The sequence below is a fragment of the Semicossyphus pulcher genome, unplaced genomic scaffold, assembly GCF_022749685.1.
Source record: "Semicossyphus pulcher isolate SPU_LCO1_2020_fin unplaced genomic scaffold, fSemPul1.0.p SCAF_8, whole genome shotgun sequence".
Classification (NCBI taxonomy): Eukaryota; Metazoa; Chordata; class Actinopteri; order Labriformes; family Labridae; genus Semicossyphus; species Semicossyphus pulcher.
In genome coordinates, this window is record NW_027211759.1 from 19,456,555 (window position 1) to 19,474,727 (window position 18,173).

The following is an 18,173-nucleotide window of genomic DNA, read 5'->3' on the forward strand; positions in this document are numbered from 1 at the left end:
AAAAATGTTAATCACTTTAACACTCAGGTTTAAGAAATGCAGTTTTGATAAATGTAAGCATCAATGCAATGTGGCAACTTGCACATCTGGATTTCAGCTTTTCTTAACCAACTCTTAACGGTTTGACGTCCAGTTTAAATGATTCATAATATGAAACAGGAGAAATGTACCAAACTTTATACAAGCCTATAAAATCAATCCAAGGAGTAAAAACACAATTTTGGTATTGTCTTCTAAAATCACTGTGTGGTAATCATTTCACAAGCTTTGGTAATTCTAAACTTGACCTTTCATCGACCCCATTAGGCCTTCTGGCTGCCACATGACTCCCAGCAGTGGTTTAGTAATATATGTTCGGTCGTCGCATAACAGGTATCAATGTTTTTTTTTTTGGTAAAATCAAAGATGTGGAAAAAGAATCTACATGAAGGGATCCATACAATTCACTTGATTCAAGTTCTCAGGAAGTATAATTCACAGGTGAGCAGTTAAACATGACATGGGAGAGACAGGACATCCCTTAAGATGAGCCATTTATGGAATGATACTTCTGCATAGCATAATCACTTCAGAAATTTGCGTGACAATGTTTTGTTCCTCTGACTACTGCAGCACATTAGACATGGACATGAAGACTGTCAGTGCGTCACAGTACGTGGGACATTAAAACAGCTAAAGCTATGGCTTCAGGGAGAGATTTTACAGCTGACAATAAATCTAACAACACAGACGAGTTAGAAGATGACTCAAACCAATATACAGTATATAGGGAAGTCTTTAAACGGGGACAAAACAGTGCTACAGTCACTACAAACTGTGTAACTGTATGTTTAAAAACAGGGCTGCTGTTTCCATCACTTCCTGAGTTATCACTTCTTTAAAATTCTATCAATACATGATTAAATTTGATCTCTTGTGTTTAATGGCAGATGTGAAATGGGTCTTCTGCTCGGCCGTTGCCACCAAACTGCCATTTAAACATATTACTGTAGTCTTTACAAATATATAGGAGTTCTTAAAAGCTCTAAAACTGGCTGCTCTCAAATTATGATGGTGGAGAATTTCTACCAAGACAAGTAAAATCCAAGTGAGCCAACACTCGGGCTGAAAGGAAATTTAAAGTTTCTTCCTATGCAAGCTATCCCTTTAAGACAGGCACGGCCTGAAGACGTGGCGTTTGCAACCATACCAACTCCACACACACATACAGCATTTTCAAGTCAGTGTATGAGAGACGAGGTTGCTGGACCGTTTCCATGGAAAATGTTCAGATACTGACAAGATAAGAGAAATCTCTGAGCGGCACGTTATTAGGTGACTCTCAAAGTCAGAGGTTATGGAAGTGTGGTCTGCCGCGGTAGACTGGCTACCGATGGCTTGGATCCTGAGGGGTCACAGAGATGGGCCAGGTTGTCAAGGTGTCTTCCTCGCGTTTTAATTGAAAGTACAGTACCTAATCAGAACACGACCTTTTAAAAAATATCAAATCGATTCAGTGCAATTCTTTTTTTTTTTTTGCATCGTCACTCCCAACCTTTGTTCAAATGTAGGTGGAGGAGAGAAATAGAAGCTGTTGTTTATCATGTCGCTGTCTTTCTTTGTTCATGAGTTCTTGGACTTAGTGAGGCGTCTCCAGGTGAACATACGATGACAGCAGATGTGAGGAAAGCAGTGAGGAACAGCGTTTCAGGGCAGGCAGATCGCTGTAAGGCTTTGGAGGCACATCCTCCTTCTGAAGAGGGAAAGCAACTGTCCCTTATTGTCGTCAATCCCGCTACAGTTAGAGCAGCCACACGAAGAATACACAGCTTGAGTCACAAATAAATAAACCGTCTTTGAAAAATAGGAATGCTGCGTTTCAGAGAAAGCCTCCAAGGGGAGCACGTCATCAAAAGAAACTGATGGTCCAAGAGTTTTTCAGAAAGAGCAGATTTTATAGAGACCAGTGCATCTCTTCAAAGTCCACAGCCTCGCCCAGGTTGGTGTCCGTCTCCAGGAGGCTCATGATTACGGCCATGGCTGCTTCATCATTGCTAAGACTACTGAGGCCCGGTCCAACCACGCTGTCCAAGTCAAGCTGGGAATTCTCCCCTGAGGCAAGATCAGATAACAGAAAGAAAATGGAGTTATAAAAGTAGAGAACTGGAAAATATGGTCTTATATACAATTAATGCTTGAGTATCAGAGAGAGTACCCATGAGTGCGTCTCCTCCTGAGAATGCAGCTCCCTGTGGCTCATCCTCTGAGCTTGACTTTCCTGGAATCTCCATGTCCATTGCCTCTCCATTTGGCACCTGGAGACCAAAAGAGAAGCAAATTATAGCCCGAGCAGCAACATGGCAGGAGCTGAGATAAGAAAGGAGTGTGAGATTATGGTGAATTTGGGTTGAATTTAGCCTGTACAGATTTGATTCGCTAATACAGCTGTGAAAAGTTTTGGTTGTTCTACCTTAAAGAAAATCTTTAACAGTTAGAATTATCAGCTAGATCAATAGATAGATGTACTTTATTGATCCCAAACTGGGAAATTGTGGCGTTACAGCAGCAGGTTATCAAAGCAAATACAGCACAGGAGAAAATAAATACACAGTAAAAATAACCCTAACAATGGAAGAGACAAAGGAATAAATACATCCAGGAATTCAAACAGCAATAATAATTAATAACCTCGATCATATTAATCTAAATATAAACTGACTAATCTAAAAAGTAAACCTACTCAAGTAAATCTAAAATATAAAACTAACATACTGTATATCTTAAATGTAAACAAACATTACAGGGAGGTAGAGGTGTTAATGTACCATACAGTGTTCACAGTTGTAAATGTGCAATTACAGTGCATAGGTTGCTAATGTGCAGATACAGTGATTCAAGGTGTTAACGTGCCATTACAGTGTGAACAAAATGTTGAGCATTAGGGATTAAACGCTTGCCAGTTTCAAAATAAACCATTGTAAAATGCATGAATGTTAGGTTTACAATGATCAATAAATCAATTAATAAAAACCTCAATATGACAAAAAATCATGGTAATTATTGTGCAGCATTAACTAAGTTAAGCAATTGTCCTATCATCAAGACATGCAGAAAGAAAAGGGTTTTACATCTCAAAGTCTCATGTTTTTGACCACCACGTACTACTTTATTGTGAATGTAAGTTAAGGTAACTACTGTGGGCTCTTCTGCATGACTGAACATTTCTAACTGGCCAATAGCTTGTCGATAGCTAGTGAATATAATGTAACCTAAAGCTTATATGTGTAAACACAAGTTGTATGTCGCTATGACCTCTGATGGCCACATGGTGGCACTTTTAATTTGGCTTGACTCTGAGTCTGCTGATCATCCCCCCACTCTCTACTCCCCACATTTCCTGTCTCTCTTCTGGGATAGTCTGCAAACATTCATACAGCTTTCGACCCTACAAGTGAATGGAACAGATGCATCCATGATCAAAGATATAAATGAACAAAAACTTACATTGTTGCTGTTTTGATTGTAAGTTTGTGGACATTTATCCGATGGTATACTGAAGGGGCTGACATTACCACTGGAGGGTGATGAGTTCATCCTAAAGCGACACAGATACACATCAACTTCATACTGCACAAGGTGACATCTAAAACAACTCATGCGCATAGCTATTGCAGCTGAAAAAACCCTTGCAGCAAGGACGTGCTCTGCTGTGAGGCCACACCTGTTGAAATCCAGCAGCTCATTGGCAATCTGGGTCCCAATGCTTCCAGCATAAATCATAGCTCCAGGTGTGGTGGAGACACCTGGTATAATTGGAAAGGACTTCTTGCCATCTTCAAATAGAAAAAAAAGGTACACGTAAAAGAGACAGCAGGTTCTTTACAGTGACATTTTTAAGTGTCACAGGGCATCAGAGATAGAGACTACTTTTCATTTAACTGACCTGGAGAAGTCTTGGAATTGCTCGACTGTTCAGACTTGTTTCCTGAACGACTGGTTCGACTGTGATCATGCCTTTCCATAGGATGAGAGAAGAGGTGAAACCTTCAGTACTGTATATTTATGTCAGGTATAAAGATATTCAGGTGATGCACAGAGAGACCAAAGCATACTCACGATATAACTGTGTTAGTTGACACGATGTATTCTACTTCTTTGGTCCAGGGATTTACAAAACTAAACCACTGACTTTGCAGAGTGACGAAAGACCCATGTTTCGTTTTGAACTTATAGCAGTTTGTGTCTATTTTCTCTTTACTTCGCAGCACTGTGAAAGAATAACAGCGAGAGCACGAGACCAAGACGGACAGAAATAAATCAATGATTTAAGTGTGCTTCAAAACTACAAAAAACAATTCAACATGATGTGAGTACTATAAAGACTATAGGATGAAATATAGGATGAAAATAAGAAGAGGCAATGCAGTCAGTGAAGATAGTGTAACCTTTTCTATGCCTGTCAGCTAAGTGCGGTAAGTCGTCTTGATGGAAGTACTCATAGCATGATGTCCCGAGTAATTCTTGAGGAAGATAACCAAGAATGGTTGTGGCTCTGTGGAAGAAAAGGAAGCAGTTGTGTTAAAGGAGCATACAAGTACATAATATGAGTATGAATCTACTGTATCATTAAGAATACTGTATGGACTTGATTGGTCAAGATTTGTGTTCACTTTGACACTGATCAGCAAGAAAAGACTGTTGCCGTTTAAGATGTTGTCAATGGGACGTCTGAAATGTCTCAGTGAGTAAGTTAATAAAGCCATGCAACACAAAACTACGACCCTGAAATTGAAATTCAATTCTACCTTTGATCAACAAAGGTGAATTTGCCATCCATGGCATAGCGCGTGGTGAACTCTGTGGGTTTAACTCGGACGTCTCCATTAACCTGGGCAGATGAGTGGGAGTGGACGCGTCCCACAGCCACCAGGCAGCTGAAGTGGGAGCTGTCCTGCTTGTCTGCCTCACCCTCCCCGTCTGCTCCCAGCTGGCTGGTGGGCCAGCTGCGCATGTAGCCTGTGCAGTGGACGGTGCAGTACTTCTGCGACTCTGTAGGTACGTGCAGAGACAAAACAAAACAATACGCATTTAGTTCCCTTAAACCCGGGAACTGACAGTGTGAGCCCCACCCAAGAAAACCAATCAAGAAGGTGGAGTTTGTAGAACAAAACTTTAACATGTTTAGTCTGTATGTCTGCAGGCTATCAACTTAATTTAAACACCTGTATACCAATAAATAGAGGAAAGAGTCCATGTTGTTGGGACAATCTGAAATCAATATTGTCACGTTTGACTACATCTCAAAGCATGGTGATAAACAATCTCGAAGCACGGAGAGCTTGCGGAAGCAGTCTCTTAAAAATGGCGGATGACATAAAAAGCTGCGAGTACTCGACCAATCAGAAACGATCAGCACTGCAGGCCCCGCCCTGAAAGTTCCTGGACCTTTGGAAAGTACTACCCTCCCAAGCAGGGACTTTTCAGGGGGTAAATCAATTACCCCGGAACTTAATTTAGTCCCTGGTTCCTGCTATCAAAACACAGAGTTCCTCAAAAGGTTCCTAGCTCCTGGGGAAAGTTCCTGCTGTCGAAAAGCACCTTAAATGATTTTCTCCCATGTTGCACTTCATTATGTCTGACAAATGGAGACCATTAAAATGATGCTGCAGCTTTTTCTGCAATCTACCCATAAGTGTGCAGATAGTTGTCACTGGATTAGTTGGACACTGAAGAAAACTTAAAAAACAAGTTATAGGAAAGTTCTGTCAGTACAAGTGTCTTTCTTCTATTATTTAGAAGTGGATTAGTTAAGTCAATTCATGATCAACATAAAACATTGGATTACAATTTGACTGAGCCATGCCTCATTTTTAAGCAAATTCCCTTCACCCCTTCTTTACAAGATTTGCTCTACAGAGAAGTTACCTTAAAACTTTATAAACCCTGCAGGTACAAAAGACATCTGCTGAGAATCCACCGGATACTTCCCCTACCTTTCTTTTTGGACGAGCTGGACTGGAATTCTTTGTCCTCCACTTTGACTGAAATTTTGTTGTACTTCATGCGGCAGAAGAACGAGCGCCGGGCGCCTGAACACATCCGTGCTGCTCCGACAGGGAGGTCAGCCTGGACCTGCAGACCGGCTGGAGACATGACAGGCGCATTACATGTGCTCACACACACCGGTCAATCAAACACACACTCATACACACACACACAATTGCTTTACTTTTAGCATCTATTAGTCGTTCACGTGGGTATAATTCAGAAGCTGACAGCTGTTCCTTCACTTTCCCCATGTCCTTTGGGTGTATGTAATCAAACAGGCTCTGTCCAATCAGCTCCGCCTGTAGGAAGCACAAACAGTCTGTTCAGTGAAATCAGTGAAGTACATTAATTATATATGTTGTTGACCCTGGAGCACACCAGATACGGAGTGTAGCGGAGGCTAAGATTAAGTAAGATTGATGCAGATAAAGAAATAGCTCATTTCCTAAGGCTTCTTGAAGAACAGCTTGTGAACTCAATTTACTTCAGTAATCATCTTTGTTTTCATCAAGTCGTGTCTACTAAAGATTTCTTTCCAGCAAGTGTTTTTTTTAGGAATTATTTGAAAATCCTGAAAGTTCTACCATGACTTTAAATGTACATCAGTAGAATTCGAATCCTCAAAGGCCAATGGCTTATATATGAACCTTATATAACTTAGAATCAAGTTAAGACATAGATATAGTAATTACATAATGCAAATATAACAATCAATGTTGTACTGTTTTGTATGCATTCTGTGAAAGTGAACAATGTGGTGCTAACACACAAACACACACACTGGTTTGTTCTAATCCTTTAACACTGCTGCCACAACAATGCAACCCATCTGGTGTGTCCATGATCACGTGATCAAAAGATGCTCCAGTTACAGTGACAAATGAAAACATGTTACCCGACTATAATTTAATATCTTCGTGACGGACTCGGAGACAAATACAATTTTTCCACGATCACAGCCCACCACAAACAGGAAGCCGTCTGCAGCCTGCATGAAAAACACATTGGGGGAGGAAAAGGGGGATCCAATGTGATGACATGGTAAACACAAAAGAGGCCATTGAGTAGATGTTTCATTTTGTTAATACAAGCGGCGCCCAGTTAGGGACACGTTTTCCATCACTCAGCAGTGGTTGGTCTGCCAGAGAGAGTAGGCGGAGCTAAGCGGCTGCCTTTCTGGTCTCTGCAAGTGTTGCAAGTAAACAGTAATCTACTATGGCTGAACAAACAAAAGATCGATGACTACAGATTAGAGGTCTTCACGGGTCTACCAGAACCCGACCCGGGACCCGGATGGGTTCGGGTCTACGTATTACGTGATTAAACGGGTCCGGGTCGGGACTTGTTCTATAATCCTCGGTTCCGGGTCACATTATGTGTAATACCCGAATGGATCCGGGAAGACCCGGCCGTGATTAGAAAGTGTTCATGATTAAAGTGCTATGTGTGTCTGTATGTGTATTTTAACTTGCAACAATGTGTCACTCATGAGAACGTGCAGGAATTGAAGTGGAAAAAAACATAAGAAAGTGCAGCAATGAGTTGAGTGACGTGTCACGTGACTGCAGGTTCAGAGAAAAATTGAAGCCAAATCCAGTAATGATGGATACCTTCCTCGCTGATGTGGACAAAAAAGCTAAAAGAAAATGAATATAAAGAGGTAAAATCTTGTTTATGAAAATTGTGGACAAAGACGAGAAGAACGTAAGCGCAGTTACGTGTAACACGTGTGTGCGGCTTCTAAACGAGCCGCGCATTTGTCATCCGTCTGAATGACAGCAAGTGGACTTTTAATCTGAAATGACTAGTGAATTAGCATCTCTGTTTTTATCAACACGACATGGATACCAGGAAACCTGGGTGTGTTTTATGAACTTTCTTGGCGGAGGATGGATTTTATGCACGGGCAGGCACAGGGGAGAAGGCTGCGTCACACAGGTAGGACAAAAAGGTTTGTTTTTACAGCTGACTAATGACAACTTGTTAATATTAATCAGCTGTGAAGTCAGTGCTGATCGGGTCTGTTTAGTCTGGCCGGGGTCAATCCGACATAACTCCTTTCAGGCCCCAGCTTTCAAATAATAGACGGGTCCGGGTCCGGTATTTCTCGGTTCTTCACGGGTCCGAGTCCCAACTTTCAAATAATAGACGGGTCTGGTTCAGTTCCGGATCGCACAATAACGGGTCTGTTAGGGTTCGGGCACGAAATCTTGGACCTGTGAAGACCTCTACTACAGATACAACTTCAAAAATAATTGAAAATCCAAAGAAAAAGAAACAAACTCAACGCTCAGATGAAGGCAAACAGTCTAAAAAGGAAAGCGACCGTCAGTGAGGAAAATCAAGAGTTACAACCGGAGCCAACCGTGGACGTCACACATGCAACACTGTTTGGATATCTGGGACGGGTGCTATCGCTATAGGTGCTGCCAAAGAGAACGCAACTCAGATCTTTGAGATCAGCACTTTCAAAAATAAATAGAAGCGTTTTATCATCATACTACTTTCTGCTACTGGCAGTAAACTACAGAGAAAAACAGCCTACACAATTACTTTAATTCAATGTGTTTTCAATGCTTAGCTTTCTATCAGGATCGCTTCGAGTATGACTGAAGTAATGATCTCAACAATAAAAGGTAATCCAGTGCAGGTTCAGTAGGAAGCCATATTGTAGGTACATGTGGGTTTACCTTGAGGACAAGGTGTTTGAGCTCCTCGTCTGGAAGGAATGACGGTTTATAGCTGGCTTCAGAAAAAGATGTTCCTGAACCTGAAAACGTGGACAAAAATGTACATAGGTTAGTCCAGTGTGAGATTACTATATTATATACAGTTGCAAGAAAAAGTATGTGAACCCTTTGGAATTACCTGGATCTGCATAAATTGGTCATAAAATGTGTTCTGATCTTCATCTAAGTCACAATAGACAAACACAGTCTGCTTAAACTAATACCACACAAACAATTATATGTTTCCATGTAAACACTCACCCTGCAGGGTGGAAAAAGTATGTGAACCCTTGGATTTAATGACTGGTTGACCCTCCTTTAGCAGCAACAACCTCAACCAAACGTTTCCTATAGTTGCATATCAGACCTGCACAACGGTTTCAGTTTAGCAATATTGTTAGGATGTCTGGTCTGGACAGCAGTGGCTTCCTCCCATGAACTCCATTCTTGTTTAGTGTTGTACGTATCATAGAATGTCCAAAGAGATGTTAGCATGTGCCAGAGATTTCTGTAAGTCTTTAGCTGATACTCTTGGATTCTTCTTCACCTCAATGAGCATTCTGCGCTGTGCTCTTACAGTCATCTTTACAGGGCGGCCACTCCTAGGGAGAGTAGCAACAGTGCTTAACTTTCTCTATTTATAGACAATTTGTCTTATTGGTGACTGATGAAAATCAAGGCTTTTAAAAGATACTTTTGTGCGAGTCATGGTTCACATCAGGCCGTGCTTATTGAGAATAGCAAACTTGGACTCCAGGTTAGCTGCCTCCTGACTCAAATTAGGTCTTGGAAAAGTCATTAGCCTAGGTGTCCACCCTGCACTGTGAATGTGTACATGGTGTGTTCAATAAAAACATGAAAACATATAATTGTTTGTGTGGTATTTGTTTAAGCAGACTGTGTTTGTCTATTGTGACATGATGTTATGATCAATTTATGCAGAAATCCAGGTAATTCCAAAGGGTTCACATACTTTTTCTTGCAACTGTATTTAGACATCAGTTTTAACTAATTAATCCAGTTTATCAAGTCTTGGACTTTATTAGTAACAACAAGTCAGAAAACATGTGCAGTCATGTGATGAGGAAGGTTATGTACAAATCCTAGGATTAGCCAGATAAAAGAAAATGGAGGCAAATGGTAACATTATTACCATTAGTGGCTGCACACTGCAAGAAATCTAAAACTGCATTATCCCTAAATCTACTGGATGCATCAGAGGGGGTTTACTATATTTTCAGATGAATGGCAATCGGTTGATTTTGTACCTTTGAGAGATTTGAGGTGCTGCACAGCCATTCTGAGCACCGTGAGTTTGTCCAGCTTTCTTGACATGGGGTTACAAGTAGGGATCATGGCTGACAGTTTGTCAATGAGATGGTTCATTTTGTCCCGTCTTCTCTTCTCAATTTGGCTGTGCGGTTCCCTGCAGAGACATTAAAGAATGATAAGTCAAGTAGTTCTCTCACTTCACACAATTTTTATCCATGAAACGTAGCATATTTTACATTTTACAGGACTTCAAAAACAGCATTATTTAGATTGATAATATTACTAGAAAGTAGAAATGCTTTAAATGAGAGGCTGCCGAACACAACTTACCTGAAGCATTTAATTTTTACATGTTGGTCCTCGTCATCTGACCTGTAGAGCAGAAAGGACACATTTAAAATGTCTTCAAACACACAATAGCACAATCTGCACAGGTCAGCACACAGTACCCGTTTTGGTCATCCTCCATATCTGCATCAGGGATGGAAGCTGATTTTGCATCCCTAAGAGGAAAATTCATTGACATAATTGGCACCAACTACAGTCACTTGGTTTAGTTATATAGATTTTCTATGAACTAAGTTAAAGCAAACACACTTCACACTACTTACTGGTTGTCCATGCTGCCCTTGCGCTTCCGGGGCATCTCCATGTTCAAGGACATGCCAGCAGCGGAGGACATCAGGCTGGGCAAAGACATAGAAGTGCACTGGTTTTCCTCTACCAGTGGATCATCTGAAACACACATAACACAGTGAGCTGTTACTAATGTGTCATTGCACTTTCTGTAACATTTACAGTTGATTTCACTGGAGTAAATGGATAAGGGGATATAGCAGAGAAAAACTTCACTTCTGTACTGAGAGACCAAATGAGTAGTAAGGATTTCTTCTTTTTGCATGTGTCTCTCTTTTACTCCTCTTGCCATGTTAGTCCGAACTTTGATTCAGTTGCTAAAATCTGATGTTGAGTAGGGATGCACGATATTATCGGCCGATATCGGCTTAAAAATTAACTATCGTTTAATTATAAAAATTAACTATCGTTTAATTATATTGGATATCGGCTGTTGGCCGATGGGCTGCTGCATACTTGATTAAATGCCCGACCTCGGCGCAATGTCCCCGGCGCGAAGAAAACCTGCGCTGTGCAGCGCAGCGTGATGACCTAACGTGTGTCTACCTGCAGCATGAGAGAGTTAGAAGCCAAAATGTCCGTGGTGTGGAAGTTTTTCAAAGTATCCGAAATAGATAGCAAAACTGCTATTTGCAATGACTGCTCAGCTTCGGTGATGCGAGGAGGAGCCAAGGCAAAGTCTTTCAACACTACAAACTTGATTAACCATCTCAAGACCCGTCACCCCGACTGTTGTGACAAATGTGATAAGAGTATCACCATAATACTGTACGCTAATTCCAATACAGAAGAGAGTTGATGATCTCTGCAATTAGGCGTGCGGGAAAAAAAAATCTGTATCGGTAATCGGCTAAATGAGTTGTCGGCAAAAAATCCAATATTGTGCATCCCTAATGTTGAGTGTCAGATACTTTCTTAATTCAGCAAATGTCACCTTGAAGTTAAGAGGATTCTGGTTTCCTCCCTTAAAACAACTGTAAAAGCACACTATGAGTACACATGACTACCCTCTGTGCAGAGGGACACAACAGGTTGTTCTGGTGTTGCTGTGTAAGATCATTGTAGTCTCTGCACAACAGGAAATGTCAGCATCATCAAGGTCCAATATGTTAGTTCCAAATTTAACCAAAGCTGCAACCAAAATATGTGTGTCAGCATCAGCTAAATTCTTATTTTTTTAATATATTTGAATATATATTTAGTCAACCAAATCTTAATGCAATTTTCAATGTTGATCAACAATTTGTATCCAATTGTCTTGTATTGAACCCAATTTACAATATGAAAAATGGACAAGCAGATAACAACACACAGTATGTTAAATATTTGTTAATGAATTACTTTTACAATAACCTTTATTACTATTCTATTATCTTCTATTTGTATTCTATTTATAACTATTCCAGGGTCTTTTTTTATCTTCAAACAAACTCAGCAGCAGGTGATTCTTCTAGACAAGACTGAATTCACCTGCTGTCATCTCAGCTGCAATGGAAACTTGAACCCACTTAATTCTCTGTGGCTCATGAATGAAGAGTCTTAGACTAATAGATTGATCAACTTATCCTTTCAGCCCTACATCTCACCCAGGCTAAAACAAATTCCTTCAGAGCTGGTCAGCCGCCAAAAAGAGACAAACTCTGTCAATACCTGAGTGTTTTTGCTTTTTGCAGATGTCTTTATATGAATGGACAGATGTGTTAAGAGAGATGATTAAAGCTCCTGCTGTTGCAGCTGAGCAGTATACAGATTATACAGATATCAAAAGGCAAGACATTTCAGGCCAAACTGTGTTTTGGCCTTTTAAAATGAAATTTGACTTCTTTCCCTCTGTTCGCCTCCACAGCTAATTGTCTATTCTGGTAAAATGGGGAGTTGCCATGACTGTAATGTCATGGCCTTAAAAGTGAGTGTATGTGTGGGAGAGAAACTGGAGAGGACAGCACGAGACCCAAATAGCCACTAACAGATCAGTGACAATCGATTTTAATCCACGTCGCCCGTCTTGATCTGGTGGATAACAGGGTTACAGTAAAGCCAACACGATGACTGGACATCAGGCTAAACAGACATCCCTTTTCCAACTCCTATTATCCCACTCACTCAATCCTTGAAAAGGAATGTGTTGAAATAAGTCCACAAGCTTTATTGCATATTTAACTTAAATTTTTACACAGAAATATGGATGTGCACGTTAACTGTTAAAAATGTTAACTGGTTAATACTACTAGTTAAACGGTTAAATAAAAATATTTATCTTTTTCTAATATACATATAAATTTGGGAAACACATGTTTTGTTGTCATTAGCTGAGCTGTGCCTGAGAGGAGAACAAAATTAAAACGAGCAGTTTAACGGTGAAAAAGCAAAGTTTTGTTGCATATCTCTGCTCCTGGGACATCACGGTACTGTCTGAGCGGCTATTGTCCACGGCGGGTCTGACAGTCAACAGACTGCGCCCCAGACTAACCCCACGGAATGTCGACATGTTGCTTTTACTTCACCAAAACCAGAAGACAAACTGTCTCCGACATAATAAGGAGTGGTATCATCAGAATGAGCGCGCATCATGAAGAGCTTGTTGTCGGTCTCTGGCTGTTCTTTCTAAAAATAATCTTTAATTCTTATCGTTAGTGATTAATGACCGTTAACGGGGGTCGATTATCAGCCAGAAAAAAGATTCTAAATTAGCATCCCTAGTCCCAGACTTTTATCCAATCCCGAAAGTACATTTTAATCTCGTCGGTTAACCAGTTATTAACCGGTAAGAGTGTCAGTTAACCAGTCAAAAAAATTTTCCCAAATGCACATCCCAACACAGAAATCAATCAAAAACTTCAGATAATGGCTGGGCAAAGGAGCTACCCGAAGCCATTGGTTCTGAAGAAGTGGAAGTAGGGCTGGGCAATAAAACGATAACGACAATTATCACGATATAATTTTTTTTCGATTGTTTAATAAAAGCTTGATTCGTGTAATAACACCACCCAAACACCGGGAAAGGGAGGCGCTAATGCGCCTCAAACAATAGTTGCCATCCGCCATTATAGAGAAGAAGAAGACGATGAACAGCCAATCATGTTACAGGGATAGAGGTAGGCATGCTTAACTTTTGGAGCGGAATGGAAATTCAGCCGACACGAGCGAAAGCAACACAGGAGAAATCGCAGTGCCTACCAGCTCAAAGCAGGGCGAAAACATCGACAAGTAAGGCCACTCAACTTTAGTAGTTTGGAGTAGCTCACGCAGTCAAGGTGTTCACACAGGGTTCATGTCGGCTTCAGCTGGGCTGACAGCCCTGTCTTTATTTATTTTTTTTTTTTTACTTAAGGTTTACCTTAAATAAAGCCATAAACAATTTCAATAAGTTCGCTTTTTTAAAAACAATCTTATTTACATTAGAAACGGGACCTTAATTAACATATGGCGAAAACAACCGTATGATCCGAGATAGAGAGATAGAGTGCCAGCTACGGGGAGAGAGTGAGTTCGCACCAGAGTTATGTCCGTAACCTGCTGTAATTTATTATTATTAATTAACATAATGTATTTATGGCCTACGTGAGACTTATGACTACGTTTTTATTTCAACAAAAATCTAGCAGAAACCGCAATCAGGAGCCTTGAGTGACTTCATCTGTCAAAAAACCTACTGGAAATGTAACAAGGTAAAAAACAGGCAAAGATTTTTTGAAATTAATATTACTGTCAGAAATCAGTAGGACTCATCACATTTAATTTTCACAAGAACAGGAGGGAACATTGTGACCTGCCACAGAGCAGCTTTAAGACCTGAGACTGTAGACAGGCTTTTCTTTCTGGCCCGTAACCTGCAGGGTCATGGCTTTGATCGCTTTTTGACATCTTGACAGTTGACATTTTTCTTTTGTCTTTTACTTTGTTTACATTGTCAGACAACACTTAAAATATAAAATATTTTTGTCTATTTATTGTTTTATTTAACATTATTTAGGTTGTTTAATACCTCAGATTTGTGAAATGTTTGACTGTTCCAAGTGTAGTTCATCATGTTCTGACAATAAAGAATGGTTAAACCACAACTCAGGAGCAAAACTCGGCCTTTAAACTTGAAAGAAATAATGATTAAACATTTATCGTAATAATTACCGATATTGACTGATAAAAAATCTTCCATTATCTTCCGCTTATCCGGGGCCGGGTCGGGTGGATGGAAAAAATCTTATCGTGATAACATTTTTTGCCATATTGCCAAGCCGTAAGAGGAAGCCTTCACTGTACACATCAACACAGTAGATAGCAACAACATAAAGTTTACCAGAGAAGATGTTAGAGGAAACAGCCTGACCTTCTTGGACTGTGCAGTGCACATTGGAGATTACAGGAAACCCACCCACACAAACCAATACCTACTTTTTAATTCTCACCACCCCCTAGAACGCAAAGTAAAAGTTATTAGAACACTACACCATAGGGCTCAAACTTTACCCACCAGGACAGAGGGGAAGAAGAAGGAACAGGAACATCTCAGGTAGACACTTAAGACGTGCTGCTACCCAAACTGAGCCTTTAGCAAGACCGCTCAGAAACACAGCTCCAACAGGTAAGAAGAGAACAACAAACACCACAGCATCCCCATTCCCTATCTGTCTGGAGTATGGGGGCACTAGTCTTTAATACACTAGCAGCAGTCAGAGAGCTCAAGTCTGAAGAAAACAAAAAGTCACTTAGTTAACACTGTTGTATTTTATTTAGGGTTGTCCACTCATTCATCATTTAACACAATTTAATTTCCTTATTGGATAATGTGAAGTGCTCAAATCAACTGTCTGTTACTTTCACATCTATATATTCAGTTGTAACAGCTGTGACGGGGACAAACTGCTGTTTGGAGCAACTGATGACTTAACCCTCCTGTCGTGTTTGGGTCAAATCTTGATCCGATTTACAACTTTCATCAATCATAAATATTGTGTTTTACATTTGATTGCCTAAAGGCCCTATGCTATCCTCCACTCTTGGCATTTGAACATATGAAATTGCTGATCACCACTTTCATTGAATTTTGAGCAATTAAGTTAACTTTGTAACACCTGTGGTGTTCCAAGTCAAAAATGACCACCAAAGGAAATTAATGGGTAACACTAGATTATGTTTATCCATCAGATGGAAACCATCGCCATTCACACCCACACATTCCCCCACAAGGACAACACGTTTCAGACTGAACAATTTTTGAACCAGTCACAATAATGAAACTCTCAGTAGCCCTGGAGGTCCACCCATCTGTGGTAAGAGCTACATAGGTTGTGTTGGACAATTCGTTGACGATTACTTGTCCTGTCTGTTCATAAAGTTTGGGAATTACTGTGTTGGCGAGAGGGGATATTATAGCACGGCTCAAGTACTCCAAGACTGCATAGGGCTGCATATCTTTTGGATTTTTTACTTGTACCGTTCCATCCCTAGCTGAAGCCAGAACAGGACAAAACAGGCCTGAGTGGGAATATTTAGAAGAGAGTCTTACCCTTACTTCTTCATTGCTCAGACCTAGGGTGCTCACAAATACAGTTTACTCACAGCTTTAAACAGGGCTGGCTACTCCTCCGGAAACACATGAAGGCCAGGCCTTTACCTCATTTTCATTCCTATTTGGCACAACTGAACACAGTCTTGTTCCCTTACAACAAAAATAGAGCAAAAAGAGCTAGAAAAATATCTTGAGTAGGGTACTTTTCATTGCAATGAACGGGCCGGTATTATCATTTCTGCGACACTACAGTTAGCCTGTTAGCACAAAGGAGATGCCAACTTGTACTGTTTTTGATCGTGCTTTATTGCATTTCTAACAGATTCAGCAACTATCCGTTCAGCACTCTAGCGCTCTAAACTTTAGTTTAACAAAGACAAAAGTCTGTCCTGTCCGCTAGTGTCTGGGCAATGTGGAGCTGGCAGTTGGTTTTCAGAAAATTCTAAAAGACTGCAACCAGCAACTGCCAACTTTACAATGTTGAGGTGAATTGGGCATTGCCTGGGCAGTGTGCAGTCACCTTAAAGCTTAAAGCCCCTAGCTATTCTCAATTAGTGCCCTGTTGTAACAGTGCATGATGTTTCCTGAAGTCTTATCAATAAATGCTGTTGACATGTATTATTTGAAGGTGACACTTCAAATCGTGAAAAACTTATCTTGAATATAGCACTGTAGCATGGAAGAGTACTTTACTGTCAAAATGCGAGGTAAAATTGATTTGTGAATATATTTTATATCAGAACTAAATGACTGGCATTAAGATTTTTTTTTTTTTACATGTAGAGAGGCACTGTTTAAAGACAACACAAAAATGATACAGCTAACTAGGAGCATTGCCTCTTCCGTCGTTGAATAAATGGTTGAACCGGTTCAACCGTTAAGTCGAGCGAACAGTTAGTCATCTAGCTAACCAGTTTAATGCATACACAGCAACAATCGTTAATGCTAGTTCAATACATCGAGACACAAATTCAGTGGTTTAGCACTGACTACCAAACAGTATCCACAGTACTAACATGCCAGGGGGTGTAAATATACCAACAAAGTGGCCCTGATAAACAGGCCGAGCTAGCACTGCGAAGCTAACAACTGCTTGTCATTTTGGTCAACATACGCAGACATTACAGCTTCTACTACATGTGCTACAACGTATGTATTGTATTAATATTAAGCCGACATAAAGCCACTTCGTCTACAACACGTTATATATGGTGAAAAACGTCGTGTGTAGTTCATGTTACATAAATGGTGTAGAGAGGCCGGTTTGCTCTACTGATCTACTGACCTAGTTTTACGGTCAGCCGACAACAACACACCGCTGAGAATCTCCCCTTTACACCAAACGTCATCATAATCACTTCATTTGCTTTATTCAGCGTTTGCATTAAAACTGGTAAACAGCTTTTATAGTGTTTTAATTACCTGCCGGCTCCTCTCCCGCTCGGTCACCGCCGCCAGCCGCTGCCTTGGTCGCCGACATGGCTGGAGCCGGAGCCGGTGCACTCAGGCCTGGGACTCCAATGCATAGATGGAGAGGTCGACAACTCCGACACGATGCTGTTTAAAAGCACGGGTTATGGGGGTGCCGAAACGGCGGTAAATGTTGTGATGTTGCCTTATTTTTCCTAAGTTAGTAGAAAAGAGTGGGAGGGAGAACAAACGTGCATAGCGCTGACTGTTGACGCGGTGTAATCAGGACTGTGTGGAAAGCTGAGAAGAAGCGGAAGATGGGACACAGTCTCCTCCTACCAGCACACCAGAGGCACCGCGGCTGGATTTGTTGTGACAACATTTATCGGTCTACCAAAAAAAATTCTTCCTAAGTGTTTTCCTCTCTTTTAATCCTCTTTACGCGTGTAAGTATTTTTTCATTGCATATACTTTCCATGTGCTCGTCCTTTCTCCTTTAAAAGGTATCGCCTTATTAAGACAATGTGCAGTTATTTCCATACAATAATAATAAAACAAAATACTCTTAAAGTAAAAATGTTTACGATCTT

At 40.6% G+C, this 18,173-nt stretch overlaps 1 protein-coding gene across 1 annotated transcript; it reads right to left on the minus strand.

The window, feature by feature from the left end:
* Window positions 1-1,930: 1,930 nt before the first annotated feature.
* On the minus strand, window positions 1,931-17,870 carry bmal2 (basic helix-loop-helix ARNT like 2). Its single transcript, XM_069685840.1, has 17 exons — window positions 17,596-17,870; window positions 10,640-10,763; window positions 10,478-10,531; window positions 10,359-10,400; window positions 10,025-10,182; window positions 8,718-8,797; window positions 6,923-7,015; window positions 6,209-6,326; window positions 5,973-6,122; window positions 4,785-5,028; window positions 4,425-4,531; window positions 4,096-4,246; window positions 3,923-3,993; window positions 3,701-3,812; window positions 3,484-3,574; window positions 2,195-2,294; window positions 1,931-2,091 (listed from the first exon to the last, which is right to left on the minus strand). Exons 1-17 carry the CDS (start codon window positions 17,651-17,653, stop codon window positions 1,934-1,936), a joined length of 1,911 nt encoding a protein of 636 aa, XP_069541941.1. The 5' UTR covers window positions 17,654-17,870; the 3' UTR covers window positions 1,931-1,933.
* Window positions 17,871-18,173: the final 303 nt, after the last annotated feature.